The sequence below is a fragment of the Trifolium pratense genome, linkage group LG4 (genome assembly GCF_020283565.1).
Source record: "Trifolium pratense cultivar HEN17-A07 linkage group LG4, ARS_RC_1.1, whole genome shotgun sequence".
Taxonomy (NCBI): Eukaryota; Viridiplantae; Streptophyta; class Magnoliopsida; order Fabales; family Fabaceae; genus Trifolium; species Trifolium pratense.
The window spans coordinates 50,695,341-50,714,024 of NC_060062.1; the positions used below are offsets into that span (position 1 = coordinate 50,695,341).

General features: G+C 31.4%; 1 protein-coding gene and 1 pseudogene across 1 annotated transcript; both read right to left on the reverse strand.

Moving 5' to 3' along the window:
* Positions 1-5,913: 5,913 nt before the first annotated feature.
* On the reverse strand, positions 5,914-6,869 carry LOC123882426. Its single transcript, XM_045931284.1, has one exon. The coding sequence runs from the start codon at positions 6,814-6,816 to the stop codon at positions 5,962-5,964; it is 855 nt and encodes a 284-aa protein (XP_045787240.1). The 5' UTR covers positions 6,817-6,869; the 3' UTR covers positions 5,914-5,961.
* Positions 6,870-14,386: 7,517 nt separating this feature from the next.
* On the reverse strand, positions 14,387-18,127 carry LOC123922848 (annotated as a pseudogene).
* Positions 18,128-18,684: the final 557 nt, after the last annotated feature.

The window sequence follows — 18,684 nt, forward strand, 5'->3', positions numbered from 1 at the left end:
TTTATTAAATTTTAATAGGAAACTAGATTTAAAAGTCCTATTTATTTTTTTTTTGGTACAAAGTCCTAATTTTATATAGGATAAAAAATTAACATATTTAACCATAGATTCAAAATTGGTATGAGTCAAATAATAATATTCAAAATAGGTACACAATAATTATTATTGTAAGAATGGGTTTGAGGCTTGTATACATGGCTTGTTCTCCGTGTGTTGGTAAGTGAAAATTTTCATTAGTCATCACCTAGTTTGCCTCCTCTTCATGCCACATTACCCTTTTCATTTTAATTATACAATTGGTGTCCACTACTTGATTGTCTCACTATGAAGGTGCTTGAACTGCAAAAAGGATTAAAAAAAGGTTATTAGAAAGATTTGAGATCCACAATAATTTGAGTTATAGATAAGCTATTTCAATTTCCACGAACCATGGCCGTCATTAGTGACTATTAATATTATGTGCACGAGTGGCATGGAGTATATATCTCCTTTGGTTTCCATTTCAACCATGCTTACTTAACCAATCTCACATCTAAGCTTGCGTTAATTAATTCATAAAATATCTTCACATAGTAGTAATATTTATTTGGATCATGTTAAACATAAAGACAATTTTAGGACAAGATTAATATTTAAAAGACTATTCACTGTCGAGGAAATGCCTCTTTGGGTGTCTTCTGAATCTAATGGAGGCTCAGAAGATGACCTTTTATATTTTCAAAATATTGAATATATAAGTTTTAAAATATTTTTTTTTGGAAAAATGTTAAACAGTGCATCGGGATGGACATCGGTTAAGAATATTAAAATGGAAATTTTATTTTGTAAATTGTGCATATTCAATGCCGTTAAAGATGTAAAAAATTATCCGCTCTTATATTAATTTTGTTATTTGTTTTCTTTTTTAGTATGATTAACTAATGTCCCGAAAACACTATTTAACGTTACTTTTTTAATATGTTTAATTAGTATCCCGGACCAGGAGCCCTATCTCTATTTAATTTTCTCGACATAATTTCTTGGGGCCAGTAAGAGACGCGTATCATGGTCATGGTTATGATATTTAAGTGATTGTCTAAACGAGTCTCCACATTTATAAAGGTTTAAAATTTTAATGTTAAAGTTAGTAACTTTTGGTTTAATGACGAGGAGTTTGAGTAATATCTCAGAGATTTTGACTTTGATCTCAATTTTATTTTTTTTAATGTTTTTAATTTAAATTAAACAATATTTATTCATTTAAATTGATAAATTACATCGATGTAATCCAAATCCAAAGTTGCTCAGAACAAAAAGGATAAATCTGCGAACAAATTTAATAACATAAAACGGCATAAAATGTCAAATTGCATAAGCCTACAAATTTAAATATATTGAAGTGTCTGGAATATGGATGTCTTTGGGTTTGTATCGTTGATGACACCAAAGTCGACATTGATTGAATCTATGTGTTTAACTAGTGTACCGGGTGTACTATTTAACATTTTCCATAAATTATAATGAGAATATTAAAAAAAAATAAAGAATACACATAAAAATAGAAACAGAAACAATATTATCTACTCAACAATGTATTTAAAAACTAATTAATTTAATAGAAATCATACACGTAACATATGCTTATCACAAATCAATATTGCAAGAAACACTATGGGAAGTTTGGAAATGAAGGGATCTGTGTTGGTGTTGGTCTTCGCTTGTATCGATTTTTTTGATACTCATGTTACTTCTAGTTGTAATTTGTTTTAGACCAATTTTAGGGTTTCGGTGATCTTTAATCGAGGTAATTTTCTTGTTGACGGCGTAGACAAGAGAATAAGAAAGGGAATTTTTTAATGAGAAAGAAAGATAGTGATTATCTAAAGGTGAAGAAAAATAGTGATTATGTGAAATAAATTTATAACAAATTAGGGTCATTAGATTAAATAAAATGGAAGGTAGAGATTTGAAATAACTTTAAGGAGTTACTCTTGAAGTTAACAGACCCTCCTCAGATATCGAAAGAGAGGAATTGTATGTAGGGCTGGTATGTGATTCCCGCTATTAGTAAAGTGTGTGTGCTACGTCTGCCTGTTACGAACTAGCCAAAGTGATGACTTAACCGTAGCTAAGGTAAGCTTTTTCTCTGCTAGTAACATCTCTAATCATCCAGCAGAAAGAAGGAGAGCAGATATTGGGATGATATTTACTTTAGTTAAATATTGATCTTGACCCATTCGAAAAATATATTATGAACGAAATTTTTGGGGGGTGGAGGGAGAGAGGGAAGATGATTCTTTTTCGCATGAGGGAAGGTAGATGCTATGAACAACTTTTTGGTTGTTCATAACTTGAAGAGATAATTGCTAATAAAAACTAAGAACAAACTATACTAAGCTAAAATAACTAACTTCATTCATTCATTCATTTTGCTTCATTCTTACATTCACTCCATGCCTTTATTTATAGGCTTGATTAATCATAACAAACTAACCAATGACTCATCAATTCAAATCCTCTAGATCATTCTAAAACATGATGAATCACCTACAATTAACTAATGCATCTTGGGCCTACTTTAATCTCCAAGGCCTATATATGATTCATTATAGTAGAGAATTATGAAATTTTCTCATCCCACCCACTCACTTTCTCCCCTACCCCCCAAAAAATTCGGAAAACATTTTCTGAATTTTTTATAGTGTAAATTTTACACTAAAAAAAAGTTCGGAACGTATTTTCCGAATTTTTTTGGGTGCGCTAGGGGATAGGGGAGAAATGTTGAGGTGAGTTGAGAAATTTTCGAGAATTCTTTGCCATAGACGAGTTCCATGTTTATGATATTGGGCTATTTCTTGAGGTACTAGATCAACTTTTCCAACTTTTAATAGACGGTGCTATTGGCACCACTTTATTTGCTACCATCAAAATTATACACAGTTGAAAGGAACTTTTGTTGTTACAATCCGGTAAAAGGGGAAACTCATAAACAAAAAGGACAAGACAAAAAAGCTATTTCCCAATAAAAGTCACCCCCAAGCATCAGCAGTAAGAGGGCGTTTGTTTCAAGGTTGTTAATTTTACTCCCAGGAATCATATTCTCAGGAAATAATAATGGGAACTTTATTCCCAGGTATTTTAAAAAAAACATGTTTGGTTCATATTAACTATATTCCTAGGAATTATTGATAAAAGTGGGTAAAAGAGAAGTTATTGGAAGTTATTTTAAATGTATTCCCATTTTCATGGGAACTTTTCTTTCCCACCCATTTCCTTGGGAATAAAATCATGGGAATAAGAGAAGTTATTGGAAGTTATTTTATTCCAAGGAAACTTCATATCCAGGAATAATTTCATGTCAACCTTGTAACAAACATGGGTATATTTATTCCAACCCATATATTCCCAGGAATATTATTCCTAACCTTGAAACAAACACCCCCTAAGGAATTTATATTGAGCAATTTCGTCTCTTTTAGTCTCTTTTTCGTCTTTTTTAAAGACTTTATTGCATTTTTATTCTCATCAAATGTCGCGATTGTGTGATTTTGGTCATCTCTATTTTTTAGCAATTTTGGCCTCTTATGTTCCCCTCTTTTATGATTTGATAATCTCCCTAGCAATTTCCTGCAAAATTTACAATGAGACAAAATCATATACTCCCTCCGTCTCACAATGAGTGAGCCAGTTGACTGTCTCACGCATGTCAATGCATAACTTTGACGATTAATATTTTTAATTGTATAATAGTAAAAATTATAAAAATTTGATATTTTGACAATACTCATCGAGACGAATCAAACAACATCTTATATGCTAATATTTGTTTTTATTTATTAGTAGAAAAGTAAGGTCAAAGTAAGATATGTGAATAGTGTATATAGTCAAAATGACTCACTCATTTTAGAACGGAGGGAGTATTAATGTAGCACCTAACTCTCATAAATGGTGTGACTTTTCATACAAATTAAAGTTATAAAAAGCACAAATGATCTATACACTATGAAGCCCTCATACGTGACACGATACCGATATGATAGGACACCGATATAGCGATACGAAATTTTTTTCAAAATTCTCGATCCGATACGGCCGCGATACGTTATTTAAAAATTAAATTTAAAATTAAATATATATAAATGCACAATATATAAACATAACTAAAATCGATAACGATAAAAAATTAACATTCAAATTACTCAAATTGAGCAAACAAGTGACAATTACATATCTTAAGTTAAGTACTACCCAAAAAGGGAAGTGGGATCCTTCAAAAAAAAAAAAGGAGTGGGATGAGTAACTCAATTTGCTAACCTAGTTGAGCTAAGGGTTAAGGAGTTGGAGATCTAGGGTTTAAGTCCTGACAAGTAGAAAAATTAACATAACAATATAATATATTAACAATTTGCTTATAAAAAAAAAATTACGTACTACCCATAAAAGACATAGTTGGTAACATCATGTTCTAACATTCAATATTTAAGAGGAAACACAAATTGTATCAGTCTCCTTTCCTACGTTTCCATCATCAAAGAGCATTAATTGCCCGATACTTTTCCGATACGCGTATCGGAGAAGTATCTGACACGTATCGGTTATATATATCTGACACAGATGAATATCGGTATCGAGTACGTATCAAATACGATACTTCGCCATTTTTAGAGTATCGGGGCTTCAGAGTCTATACATGTGAAAGAAAATGAAATCTCTTATCAGATTGTTTCAAAACCTTACGGTGTTATTTTGCTTCTTCTTTTTTTTTTGGTCAAGGGTGTTATTTTGCTTCTTTTTTTTTAATTTTTAATTATAAATAAATTTGAAATAAAAATCTTGTTTTTTTTTTTATTAAAATAAAAATCATGTTGTGAGAGTTTGGTTTCACAAGTAAATAATATAACTTCAAACCTACTGTCAAAAAAAATTAAAAAAATATAACTTCAACCAAAACACTAAATCAAAATCTCTCATAAAAATGTGGGGATCCAAATTCACGTGAGGGTCACAATTTTTTTTAATGGCAAATAATATTATATATAATACGAAATAAGAACAAGAGAATATGAGGGTCAAATTTGAAATTTTAAGTCTTTTGAAAATAGCAAGTATGGAGAAAATTTGAAAATAATTATGAATATCATTTTTTTTGTTGAAAGACGTGTTTGAATTCGAATGAAGATGTCCAGTATAACAATATCAATATTATCAATTGAGCTGAGACTTTAAAACAAACTTCATATATAGTTATCATTATTGTTTTATATTATATATATGTTCGTCTTATGCCGAGACATGATTATTAATAATAGTATATTTGCCATTAAAAAAAATGATGTAAATTTTCTATTGCATCTAACGTTCTGCAGCCGGATTTTTCTAGTGTAAAATAGTGCTGCCTAATGAGGTAACATACTAACATGTCCTAATTTTTGTTAGAAAAAAGCATTAATGTACCTCTTCATCTAGATGATCTAGATTCATTGTATCGTGGGACTGGGAGGAAGAATAAAGTTACAATGTACGGATAACCGGTGCTAATAGTACTTGTAAATTCAACAAAACTATTATTAATGATATAACTTTTTTTGGCGTAAACTAAATATCCTCTACGCGCAACTATAAAGACTATCCCTCGACACTTGTGAGATTTAAATGGACTACAAATTTTCTCTAAGAGTTTTAACGTTGTTGCATGCTCAGGTCAAACATCGACCTAAGACATTTGTTAAATTAGAAGTGACTTTAATGATATGACTTTCATTCTTAATGATATTCAACAAAATTATAAAACAAAAATAAAAGAAGCTATAGAATATGGAAAATTTAAGAAAGATATATAATATAAATCTGAATTATCATGTTGATGCTCATATTCAAACATGTATAGATTTGAAGAGCAAATCCTAAAAAATTCGGACTACATGATCACTCTCATTAACATTTACAATATTGATCATCAATTTATATACTTCACTCTTCTAATTAATGAGCAAGCATATTAAGAAATGACACTCTATTTTGTACCAAACATCTAAAAATACAATCCAATCCACCTTCAAGACCACAAACACCAACATTCAATGTCTCCAACACTCTCAAGAGTGATGCAAAATCAGTGTTCTTCTCTTCATTCTCAGAAGAAAATAATCTAGTTGGATTAAGCTTTGAGATCAATGATGATGACCCTTTTGTTGGTTTAAGTCTTGGCATTGATATGAATAGCAAAAGTGATCTAAATATAGATATTGTAATGATATTTGCTTCTCTTAAAATTTTAGCTAAAAATATTAAATTTTGATCTTGACCCATTATAGAAAAAACCTTAACTTTGTTTTCCATTTTCTTCATTTCACAAAGTTGCTTTGAAATTTCCTTCTTTGCCTTCTTTCTAAAGCAATCATATTCATGAATAGTTCTTTCAATGGTTGATGTTGAATTTCCTCGTCTTCTACGTATAGCCGATTGAAGTGTTTGAACATGTTGTTTAAGATTCAAGAGTAATTCCCTTGATGAACCACATGCATCTAAAAGTGTGACTGAACCAAGTAATGAATCTTCAACTAGTTTCCCGTTTTGATAATGCAAAAGAGCTTGTTTTGTTTGTTGAGAATGGAAGAGTTCTTCCATGCAATTGTATAATTCAGCAAGAACAACTAAATCACTTTGTATTGTCTCTGCCTCAAAACAAATTGTTCTTGAAAGAGATTGAGATGAAGATTGTGGTTTGAGATGGTTTAATAATGCTTCAACTCTTTGTGAAGATGGATGAATTCTTGTTGGTAAACTAATTGACCTTAATGGTTGATGAGTTGATGGTAACATAGAAATTGTTTCCATTTTTTTTTTTTTTGGTTTTGTTGTTTGCTTTAGAAAGATGAACTAATACAAGGATTAATTGATGCTTGTTTTGCAATTAGTGTTTGCTCAATCTATATATAGGAATATGGTATAAGAGAATTAATTAGAGAACTTTAATATTGAACTAAGTTTAGAAATTCAATTATTTGAGTATTATTATATGTGCATGTGATGACAATGTGGGTCTCCCTACCTTTTCGATTGTCTTGTTATATTTTTGGCCTACAATTCCATAACATTGTGATTTAATTAATTCTATGACGGTTAGATTGAGGTTTTTAAATGGGAGGGCTCTGTTGAGGTTTGAGAAATTAGTGGTCGTACACAAACAATGGATACAGGACATTGCAGGTTTATGCTACCTTGTTTCCCATAATGATGAATCAATATTCCCATCTACTCAACCATATGCCAATAACATATTTACAACAATTAGTGTTATGAAGTTCCACGGAAGTGGGTTGCCCTAGACAAGGGTTTATAAGTAAGAGATAATCTTAATTTTATAAGCCAGTTTTGTAACGATAAGTTAGACCCAATATTCAATTTTAATATGGTATCAAAACATCCTCTTGGATTCGCTGGGCCACCTATCACGAGGTTTCTGATAAAATCATCCACAATTGATATCCGCATAATAAATCCACTTCAAGATCCGTTGGGTCACCCACTATTGGACCACTAACCATTTATATCTACTAACCATTCCTAACTCTAGAAAATTATCGAGATTTAACTTTCCTAAACTTATATATATTGAATACAATAACATATCTTAAACTATAATGTGTATAATTAAACATGTTTTTGAATTAAATTTGAAGTTTATGTCTTTCTTCAAAGTATGAGGGAGGGGGATTTAAATAAGGGTCTCGCTGCTTATCAAAAAAAAAAAAAAAAAAAAATAAGGGTCTCGCTAACGAGTGTTCCCGGGGTATTCTTTAAGCATTCTATTAAAAGAAATTTTTTATTCAAAAAATTACACACTCCAATTTCCAATGCGTTGACTTTACGCATTTCCATAAAAATTCAATAAAAAACTTACTATTTAAGGGCTTAAAGAATGCCCCGGGTGTAATATAATTAGCATTTGCCTTTAAATAATCATGGCTAGTACAAACAATTTTGTGAGTTGTAGCCAAAAGTTTGCATCATAGGCCTGGAATCTAGGCTACCTAGCATTAAGATGTTATTGGGGAACATTTGAGTCATGTTTGTTCAAATTGCTATAATTTATCAATTTAAGTAAATGAATAATGGAAACCATATGTATTGTGTGGCAGTGAGTTTCTAAATTTAGGAGACAAAGAGGCAATCAATATTGATGTTTGGATCTACTTTGGAAATTGATGTGTTTATTTATAATAATGAAGACATTACAGCATAGAAAGGTCTGGTATTTTTGTTGGGGTGGGTGACTTGTGTTAGGACTTAGGAATATAGGAAAGGAATTAAGGAGTTGATTTAAGGGTAAAGGGGGCAGTATAGGAATCAAATTTTAATTGTATAGCTAAGAAGATGATTCTTTATGTCTCCTATATGTTTTTTTTTGGCATGCATCTAAACCTTAAATAACATTATGTTACAAGAACAATGTACCTAATTAAGATTTAAGAACCACAATTTGTGATAGGAAGTAGTAGCTTAAGAGTTAGGAGCTTATGGTATTTAAACTTACACGTTTCCCTTTAAAATGTTCAAATAAAATATTTACAATCATTCCTCATATTGTTTTGTCTTACTATAAGTATAGTGGGACAAATTGTTATTTGATAATTCAAAGATATCTATATTTTTTTTGTGCATGATCTTAAATGTATTTATATACTATCTATTCCAACTTATGAGTTAATTAAATTTGTTAGGTAATGAGATAAGCCTAAAATATATATATCAGCAAAATTCCACATTAGATTACGAGCAATAACACAAATTGGTTATTACCATATTTCTTTTCAAAATTTTAAGGTAACGGATATATGATTTTCTTTACTTGTAGTTATATGTTGTTGATCAAAATAAGGAGTCACACTTGATGAAGAGATTTTTGAAAATCAAATGTAAGATAAAAGTCTCATATTATATGAAAATATAAATATTGAGCTACATTAATAAATACATTAATAAACTTAAACTTAAAAAATAATGGTTTGGAGAAAATGGAGAAAACTTTAGAAAGTCTTCAAGATAGTAAAAATCATAAGGATTCATATTTGATAAAAGATAGTGAAAATAGTACAATGGTGGCTCTTATATAGAGCAATTTAGGGGTTAACTAACTAACCACCTAATAACTAACTCTAACAAACTAATATAAACTCTAACTAACTAATGGAAGATACTAGCTAATCACCATTATTCTTAACATCCTCCCTCAAACTCAACATTGGAAAATTTTCCAATTTGAGTTTGAATCACAATGAAAATACAAACTAAAATTCTATTGCAGCAAACAACATGAGACCCAAGTCCAATAGGAATACAAGCATGCGATCCAGGGCTAAAACAAGAAAAGAATCCAAGCTTAAGCCTTCTCCGAAACCTTCAGTGACCAATGAGTATCAAACACAACTAGATCAATCATTGACATAAGCTAATTTTCATGCTCCAGACACCCACAAGACCAAATTTCAATACTTGTAGGAAGCAAATTGCACTAACTACTAAGGCCTTCCGTCGATAGGCACCAAATAGCAGTAACAAGGTATGGGTATATCTCAGTAACCTTCACAAGTTACTTCATGGCAAGTAATTGAAACCAAATTCTCTCATCAATCTTCATACAAGCAGCATTGAAGAACAGTATTGTAGAACTGGCTTCTATATTGTAATAGCCTCCCTCAAACTCATAGTAAGAGAATTTTTAGTATGAGTTTGGAAAACAAAACCAAAACTGATTAATCAACTTCAACAAATATCATCAACTATTTCAATTCTTAGAGTTGCTCCCAAAAAACTCCAAAATGATGGATGAAATTCCAAACTCAAGACTACAATAAAATCCAATAACAGATGAGATAGATGCAAAGGTGTGAAGTTGTATGAGGAACAAGGATGTATCAGAATTTGTACCAGAAGCCAGATTGAGTTCAGAAGGTAAGTTGTGTTCAGAGGCCAAATTGAGTTCAGAGTCAATGATGAACAAAGAAGATTTTGAATCCCTGACCTTTGTGAGCTTTTCTTCTGAAATGAAGATGGCAGTTAGAGACTTCAACTGCGAGTGGTGACGATTCCCGCCAGGATCAAACACAATGACGGCGAATTCACCCAAAAATTCAACAACGAACACCATGATCAAACAAAAAGTTGACGGTAAGAACGATATCAAGGTTATCATGTCGGGGAGAGGCTTGACTACACCGCCGGGATCGAAAACAGTTTCGACGGCGAAAATGGTGTTGTTGATGCGGTGAAGCAAGCTACACATTTGTATCGAAACCAAATCTAGATCAAGGAGAACTGTACCTTCTAGAAGGTGACCAGCGAAGGAGGAGATAGAGTGATTTTTCACGGCGATTCCAAAATAACCGCGATGAGGATTCTGCACCACTAGATCCATTGATTCTTGAAAAGACCCGTTCAATTCCGTGACGGATTCAGAAACAACGAACACGGATTCAAGATTTGTAGTTGAAGAAGCGTTACTCGCATTTGGAAATTTCATCAATTCATCTTTGATCTCTGAAATTGGGAACGAAAATGATGATGCGGAATCATGATGTTCTTCTGGTGTGAAGTTGTTCAAGAAACAAGATATCTCCCCGATCTTGATTATGCATCCATTGAATCTTGGTTTAACGGGCTTAATCGACTTGATCGGAACAATTTCAGAACGAAAATTGCCGAAACTGAAGCTGTCAAAGGTGAACTCAGAATTGTTCTTCTCCAAGATTTCAGAATCAAGATCCTCGTCCATGGTTGAAGCAATTGCAAAATTCATCGGAAGTTGTTGCAGTGGCTTAAGAAGTGGCGGCAATGGCGAAAACTTCTTTTCCATCTTTGATTTCTTCCATAGGTGACAAAAAATGGAGTGAACCATTAGAAATGAAGGTGGATCAAAAAGTACAGTGTAAACTTCTTTGTGATAAGCAATGGAGGAATTCTCTGGTATCGGTACAATGGCGGAAGCGGGACGGATTCTCGGTGATCGAAACCAGGCGATGATACCATGTTAAGATTTCCATGGTTTGGAGAAAATGGAGAAAACTTTAGAAAGTCTTCAAGATAGTAAAAATCATAAGGATTCATATTTGATAAAAGATAGTGAAAATAGTACAATGGTGACTCTTATATAGAGCAATTTAGGGGTTAACTAACTAACCACCTAATAACTAACTCTAACAAACTAATATAAACTCTAACTAACTAATGGAAGATACTAGCTAATCACCATTATTCTTAACAAATAAAATGGCAATGCATGTATGTTTTCTACAACTGGAGTAACAATTTTAATTTAATAGTTGCTAGTGACCTGTTTGGAAATCAGCATATTCGTCAAGATATATATGTCAAAAACAGATATTGTTTGTTTCATTTGTAACAAGAATAGATGCCTTGTCATAAATCTAAACTTCAAATTTTTTCACCATCCATAAGGAGTAAGGACCATAACCATATGAGTTTAATCAATGCAATCCAAAACGCCTTGTTATGTTTATGTATAACAATGTAACATGTAGGGGACTTTCTGTTGTTATAAAGAAGTTATGACATTTCTGCATTTATAAAGGTGACACCATTATTTTAATTTTCATATGCTGTAAATTGAGACAAATATTCTGGTAGTGAATGGCTTGGCAAGTTGGCCATGTAATGCAAGTAAGCATTCCTCAATTTATTGCACTACTTACCACTGGTGCATGTGTTTGTTGGATCTTTTGAATATGCATGCCATCATTGATCATAGTAGCATGCAAAGTATATCATTATAATGCTAGTCAATTTTGATCAATATGGTCGACTGAAATTAATACTTAATAAAGTTGTGTTAATGATTAAGTTGTGTTAATACCATGTGAAATGATTCTATTATATTTATATACAAAAAAAAAATCGTATGTATCCTCATACAAAACTAGATTATACCTTGTAACTAAGACACAAGACATTGGACGGAAGTGGTTACTGAACTCCTTCTAAGATGAATTATTTGCAAGAATCCAAGTTCGATTTTTGTTGAGAATAATTTTTTGACAGATTTTACTTATCTCGCGACCGAACTTTGAATTACAGCCCCTTTTGGAACCAGAGGTAGAGCTGTCAAGTGGGCCGATCAGACCAGTCTCGGCCCGATGGGCCAACACATATAAAGGGACTTTAGTGGGTCGGCTTGCTTCATGGACTGCTAAACTGAGCCCGACCCAATTAGTAGTAGTTTATGTGGCCCGATAGACCGATCCGACTAAATTCCATATTATTGTTATTTATTAAAAAAAATGAAATTGAAAATAAAATTACATATCATATAAGTGAGTGTCATGACTTAATAACAAATGTATTTGTCCTTTCTTTCTTAGTATTTTTTTATCGGGTTCGACTCTTAGTCAATAACTTTTAAAGTTGGATCAAAATCATCTGACAGGGAGGCTTGAGATACAAAGCTTGAAGCTTTGATGAAAGTTAGATTTTTTCAACAAGGGATATAATAGGAAAAAAGGGGTTATATCATACGAAAACTAGTTGTACTCTTAAAAATTAGGGAAATTTTTAAATTTCCCAATAAAAATGAGAACCATTAAAGATACAATCTATTTTTCTAAATTATTTCTACATAAAAAAACTTTATTTTTAGTTTTTTAATGGGCCAACCCGCAAGTCCGATGTGTCAGCCCATGAAAATATAGGCCCGATGGACCGGCCCAAAAAGATACTTTTGTTTTTTTTGTACTTTTTGATGCACGACCCATGTTAAAATACAAAGCCAATGAGCTGACCCAATAGTCTGACTCATTTTTACAGCTCTAATCAAAGGTTAACACAATTACATATATCGTCTAGGTTAAGTTTAACTAAATCAATAATCAAAATTATTTCAAATTAATTTACTAATAATATAATTTAAATTGTCTAATTTAAAATTAATGGTTGAGAATGATTTTTGCATCTAACATCATGGTACTTATTGTTGAATCTAAATTCTCTTCAGACCTCAATGGTCTAGTGACTGAGGAAATTTCTGTCTTATTGCTAGCTCCTCAAATTGATTAACTAGTGATCACAATAATTATTGACTAGTAGAATAAGATATTTAAATTAATTTATTCATAAAATTAAACTTCAAAAGATAAAATGGTAAGCATGTATGTTTTCTACAATTGAAATAACAATTTATCTTTAATAGTTACTAGTGCCTTGTTTGAATATAAGCATATATTAACAACTTAGTCAAGATACATATGTCAAAAACAGAAATTGTTGGCTTGATTTGTTACAAGAATAATACCTTGTCATAAATCTAAACTTCAATTTACTTCACCATCCATAAGGACCATAACCATATGATGAGGTTAATCAATACAATCCAAAAGGCATTGTTATGTAACATGTGGACCTTTTGTTTTGCTGTTACACCATTATCATTTTCGAGGAGTGTTATTTAAACACAAAATTTGGGAACACAAAATTGACACACCTTTTTACCACTCACATGCACGGAAATCGATGCATGCAAATAATATTAAAAAAACAAAAAATATATATTTGTTTGAAAATTATGTTGGAATAACATTTTCCATAATTTTCATATACTGTAAAATGAGACAAATTTTCTGGCACTGAATGGCTTAGCAAGTTGGCCATGTGCTGTAAGTAAGCATTCCTCAATTTATTGCACTGCCTGCTGATTAGGTTTGTTTGGATCTTTTGAATATGCCATCATTAGAAAAGTATAGCAATAATACTAGTCAATTTTGATCAATATTTATATGTCTAATTATTCTATTATTGTCTTTAGTATTTTCAATAAAGGTCGACTGAAATTAAATTAGTATTGATTAAGTTGTGTTTAGGATTGAATTGAAGAATTATAAAAGGCTTTGCCATATGAAATGATTTTATTATATTTACATATAAAAAAATGCATGTGTATATCGTCATATAGAACTAGAATATTTGTAACTTCGTGATTATTTCAAATTAATTTAATGATTATCTAATTTGATTTGTTTAATCTGAAATTAATGGTCGAGATAGTATGTAACATCTGCTACTTCGACCAGACCTCAATGCTCTCGTGATAGAGAAAATTGTGTCTTAATATAATACAGTACTAATTAATTTTGACGCTATTCATGAGTTATATGAGAAAATTAAATTAAAAAAAACATTATTTGAGGCAGCATCACTGTCATTAATCAAACATGGAAGACAAAAAAAATGTATAGGTTAATCATTTTATTTAATCCTTCCTTCGTTTTTAGTTTCATCATTTATCCTACCTTTCAAAGAATAAAGCATCAATATTAACATTAATATTAACGCTCTTATTCGAATTTATTTATGAATGAAAGGTAATTATCTATACACGAAGCTTTAAATTAATACGAAATTATTTAACTATATAGGAACTGTTTTATTTAGATCAAAAGTTCCACTTACATGTAGAATCATTCATTGTGATTTTTTCTTAATCTATAGACGAAGTAATAAATTGCATTGAAATTCACGTAGGCTATGAAATTCCAAGTTCGAACACGAATGAAAGTGTCTAAAGCCTAACAATATTGACAATATTGTCAATTAAGTTAGAATTCATAGACATTATATTACTATATATCCCTTTTATTGCTATATATATGCTTTATATATTAACCATAACATGTGCAATTCGCTTAATTAGCAAATGGCTGTTGATTGTTGCAATCCAAGTTATCACCAGGGCTCAATTCCAATATTTGACAATAACTTTTATAAAACCCGACCCGATCATCGGCCTTTATCTTGTTACCGTTCACACCGCATTCTAACCCGCCATTGATTATGTTGGTGATTACACCGAATCCTGGGACCCGCATATTGCTGCCGTGTCAGTAGCAGTTGGCGTCCATTTTCCGGTAATCACATCATGGCTTGATGGCTTGTTTCCCTGTGGGGTCATCCAAAACCATATTGCTGACTTGAATGACACAGTTGGATCTGTCGACAATAAGTTCGGATTTTTTAATAAATCTTCATGAATGGCTTGATCCGCTAGACCATAATTGTAGTTGCTGTGATAAAGCGTCAACATCTTTAGAACATGTACTAGTATAATAGTAAATTTTCAAAATATTGAACAACTTTTTATTTGTACAACAATATTAGGCCCCGTGGAATTATTAAATATCGGCTCTAATAAAAGAACAAATGCAAAAATGAAATTAACAGAATTTTCATCGATTTAAATTATAAATAACATTAATAACACAAAAAAATAATGATTTTTTTTTTACTAAAATAAAAAAAAAGTTTGATAAACAAGACAATCTCTTTTAGGATCTTTTGTAACTAATAAATCCCTATTTTAGAATAAAGAGAATCTCAAATATTTAGACTCCACAATCCCTCATTTGGAAGGACACAATAATACCTCGTTTTATACCCCGCATTTACTAATACTACTAATCTATTTTTTTTTTTTTAGGTCTTATGCCATGACCCATGTGGCACATGAAAGACGCTTCTCACAACATATGGTAGATAAGATACTCCCTCTGCTACTATATATAAGAAAAAATTTGTTTTTTAGATTTATTGTAAACTTGATGTATTTAGACAACATTATAGTTTAGATACATCAACTTTACAATGAATCTAAAAAACAAATTTTTTCTTATATATAGGACCAGAGGGAGTATTATTTTCGTAATTCTTTTTGGTATTATTATTATTATTTTTTGACTAATTTGATATTATTATTTTAGTATTTTAAACAACTTGCATTTGAGGTAAAAAGTTGTCTTATGTTTCAATGAGAGACAAAAATTGTACTTTTTGTCCGATCTCTTATTCAATGTCTTATTTTTTTTAATATATCAAATGCATCTTAAACACTCGATTATGTTTAGGGATGTCAACGGGCGGGGAATGTGCAGAGGAAGCTTCCTCGTTCCTCGCCCTGAAATGCCTGCAGGGGAAAAATATGTTAACATGTGCAGAGGAAGCTTCCCCGTTTCTCGTCCCGAAGAAAAAAAAACACTGGAGTTGACAATAAATTCTAATTATTGTGGAGTATATGAGTATTTAGTTACTGCATCATCATGAACATAATTAGATAAGGGTCATGTTAAGACGTGGACCAAATGCACATGTTAAGCTACCTAAAAATATAAATATAGCATTTAATGATACAAAATATTTAATATGTAAAGAGTTGAATTCACAAACTTAACATTTAGTGTTTACCACATTTATCTTCTTAATATGTGCCTTTGGTGCACATGTTAACATTCCAATAAATTATGTCAAATAGTTTAGTCACTAAAAATCTACCTTAGAAATAAGTGGAATATCTGAGGTCCAAATCTCAACCTTTAAATATATAATTATGTCCCTACAAATTAAGCTAAGTTTACGGGAACAATAATAATCATGTTTTATTACTCAATTTAATGACTAAACTTTAACTTTTCAAAAAGTAAAATACAAATAAGATGTTTTTTTGACTAAACAAATAAGGATGTTGTTTATACATATTTTTAATGATTGAATAATCAATTTATTATGTATAAAAAAAATAAACTTATTTTTATTTTTTTGGTACAAAATAAACTTATTCTTTAATAAGAAATTATAAGAATGATTTGGTAGCGCAAGTAGATATGAGATATAAAGTGGAGTTAGTACAAGATCAGGAGTTCCATTCGATTTTTTTCTCAAAATATACCCATGCCCCTTTAAAATTCCCGTAATATCCATCTCCCAAATTCCCCCCCCCCCGTAATATCTCTCCAAGGGAACAAAAACTGAGGTGTGTAGGGGGGAAAGAGTGGCGACAATGGGAGTGTCGCCATTGACACTTAATTTTTTTTTTCTGCCTTGCCAAACAAAAACGAAAGGGTTGATCAGGGTCGTCTGATTGATCAGACGTCCCTAATTTGATCCGGGCAAACACATTTGGGGCGTTGGTTCAATCCAACGAATGATATGGAGAGGGAACACGGTGCATTCGCGTCACACCATATCCTGCCTAGTATAAATACCCAAAACTCAACAAAAAAATTCATGCGCTCATTTTCTTTCTCTCTCTCTCAATCGATCCCTCTCTCTTCTCTCTCTACTCTCTCTCTTTTGTTCATCCATAGGGATGAACTTCATCTCTTCCGGCGTCATATCCGCCGCACCGTCCAGATTGTCGTGAAACGCTAAAACCACCGCGCCAGAATCTCTATTTACCAAGAAAAATCATCAAAACTTCGCCAAATCCTTTTTTTAACCCTCCTAAACACCAATCTAAACCCGAAAACTCAAGATCAACCCCGAAATAAAAAAAATAAACAACCCAGATCTAACCCTCTTTGTTTTTTTATTTTTTTTCGATTTTGCCTTCTCTTCTTCTCCTTTCTTTTCTGTTTTTTTCTTATTGTTGTTGTTTTGTGGTATTGTTTTTGTAGTTAGAAAAAAATTAGGATCTTGAAAATTAGGATTTTAGAATTTCTCTATGACTTTTGATGGAGGATTTGAATAAAAAACGCTTGGCGACACTACCATTGTTGCGATCGACATAAGCATGGCGGAAGTGGCAGTGTCGCCACCTCTTTTCCCTTCTCCCATGCAGACAGTAAAAAACAAAAAACAAAAAATAGTGTTTAATAGCTACATTCTCAATGTCGCCATCTCCTTTCCTTGCTGCAAACTCAATTTTTGTCCCCTTAGAGGGATATTACGGGAAATTTTTTTGAGAGAGGGATATTACGGAAATTTTAAAGGGACAAGGGGTATATTTTGGGAATTCCATTCTCATCCACAACAAAAACCTAACCATACCAATTACTAGTTTTAGAAATAAACTCATATTGGTAACTTGGAACTTGCTAATGTGAAAAATGATGAAAAGGGTCATCTAATTAAGATTAATTAATTAAGTAAAGTAATATGGTTTGATTTTTAGAGGGAGGTGGTTAGAAAATGTGGTTGGGTGAAATTAAGAAGCTTACTGAGTGAGTTGAATTGGTCCTCTGCCATAGTATCTTTTACCAGGAGCACATGGCCAATCTCTAGAAGTACAAAAGTCTCCCTGTGCATTTTGTTCGTTTATAAAGCAATATCCCCATGCGTATGGACCGTCTGGTGCACTTGGCCATCCTCCTGTATTTTTTGGTCAAAAACATTTCAACATAATTATTCATGTTAAATATTAGTTAATTCATGCATGAAATATAATTAGACAAGCACAACCATTTGTTCAGAAAAATATCCATTATTTAATTAATTTAATTTTTTTACGTTATTAAATAATATTATCAGATATTTTTGAATAATTTACCATCCAAGAATTTGGTGAGGGGATTGGGTTATTGGTTCACTGGTCGAACCATCGAGTCACTGGTTCAACCGCATGACTAACCGGATTAAACCGAATTGAACTAATGAAATGAACCGATCTTTAGTACAAGGTATTAAACCGATTTACTGACTATTAAATCAGTTAATATTAAAAAAATTAAATCATAAATTTCACATTTTAAAATTAAATATGATGAAAAACTCCACTTTTAAAGCTTATATATTAACAAAATAAGATATAACATTTTTTTAATTAAAATTGACTGTTAATATCAATAATATATTGATCGTTGCCTAAAAAAAATATTAATATGTAATATTTTGCAAATTTTATTATCAAAAGAAATAAAATATTACAAATTT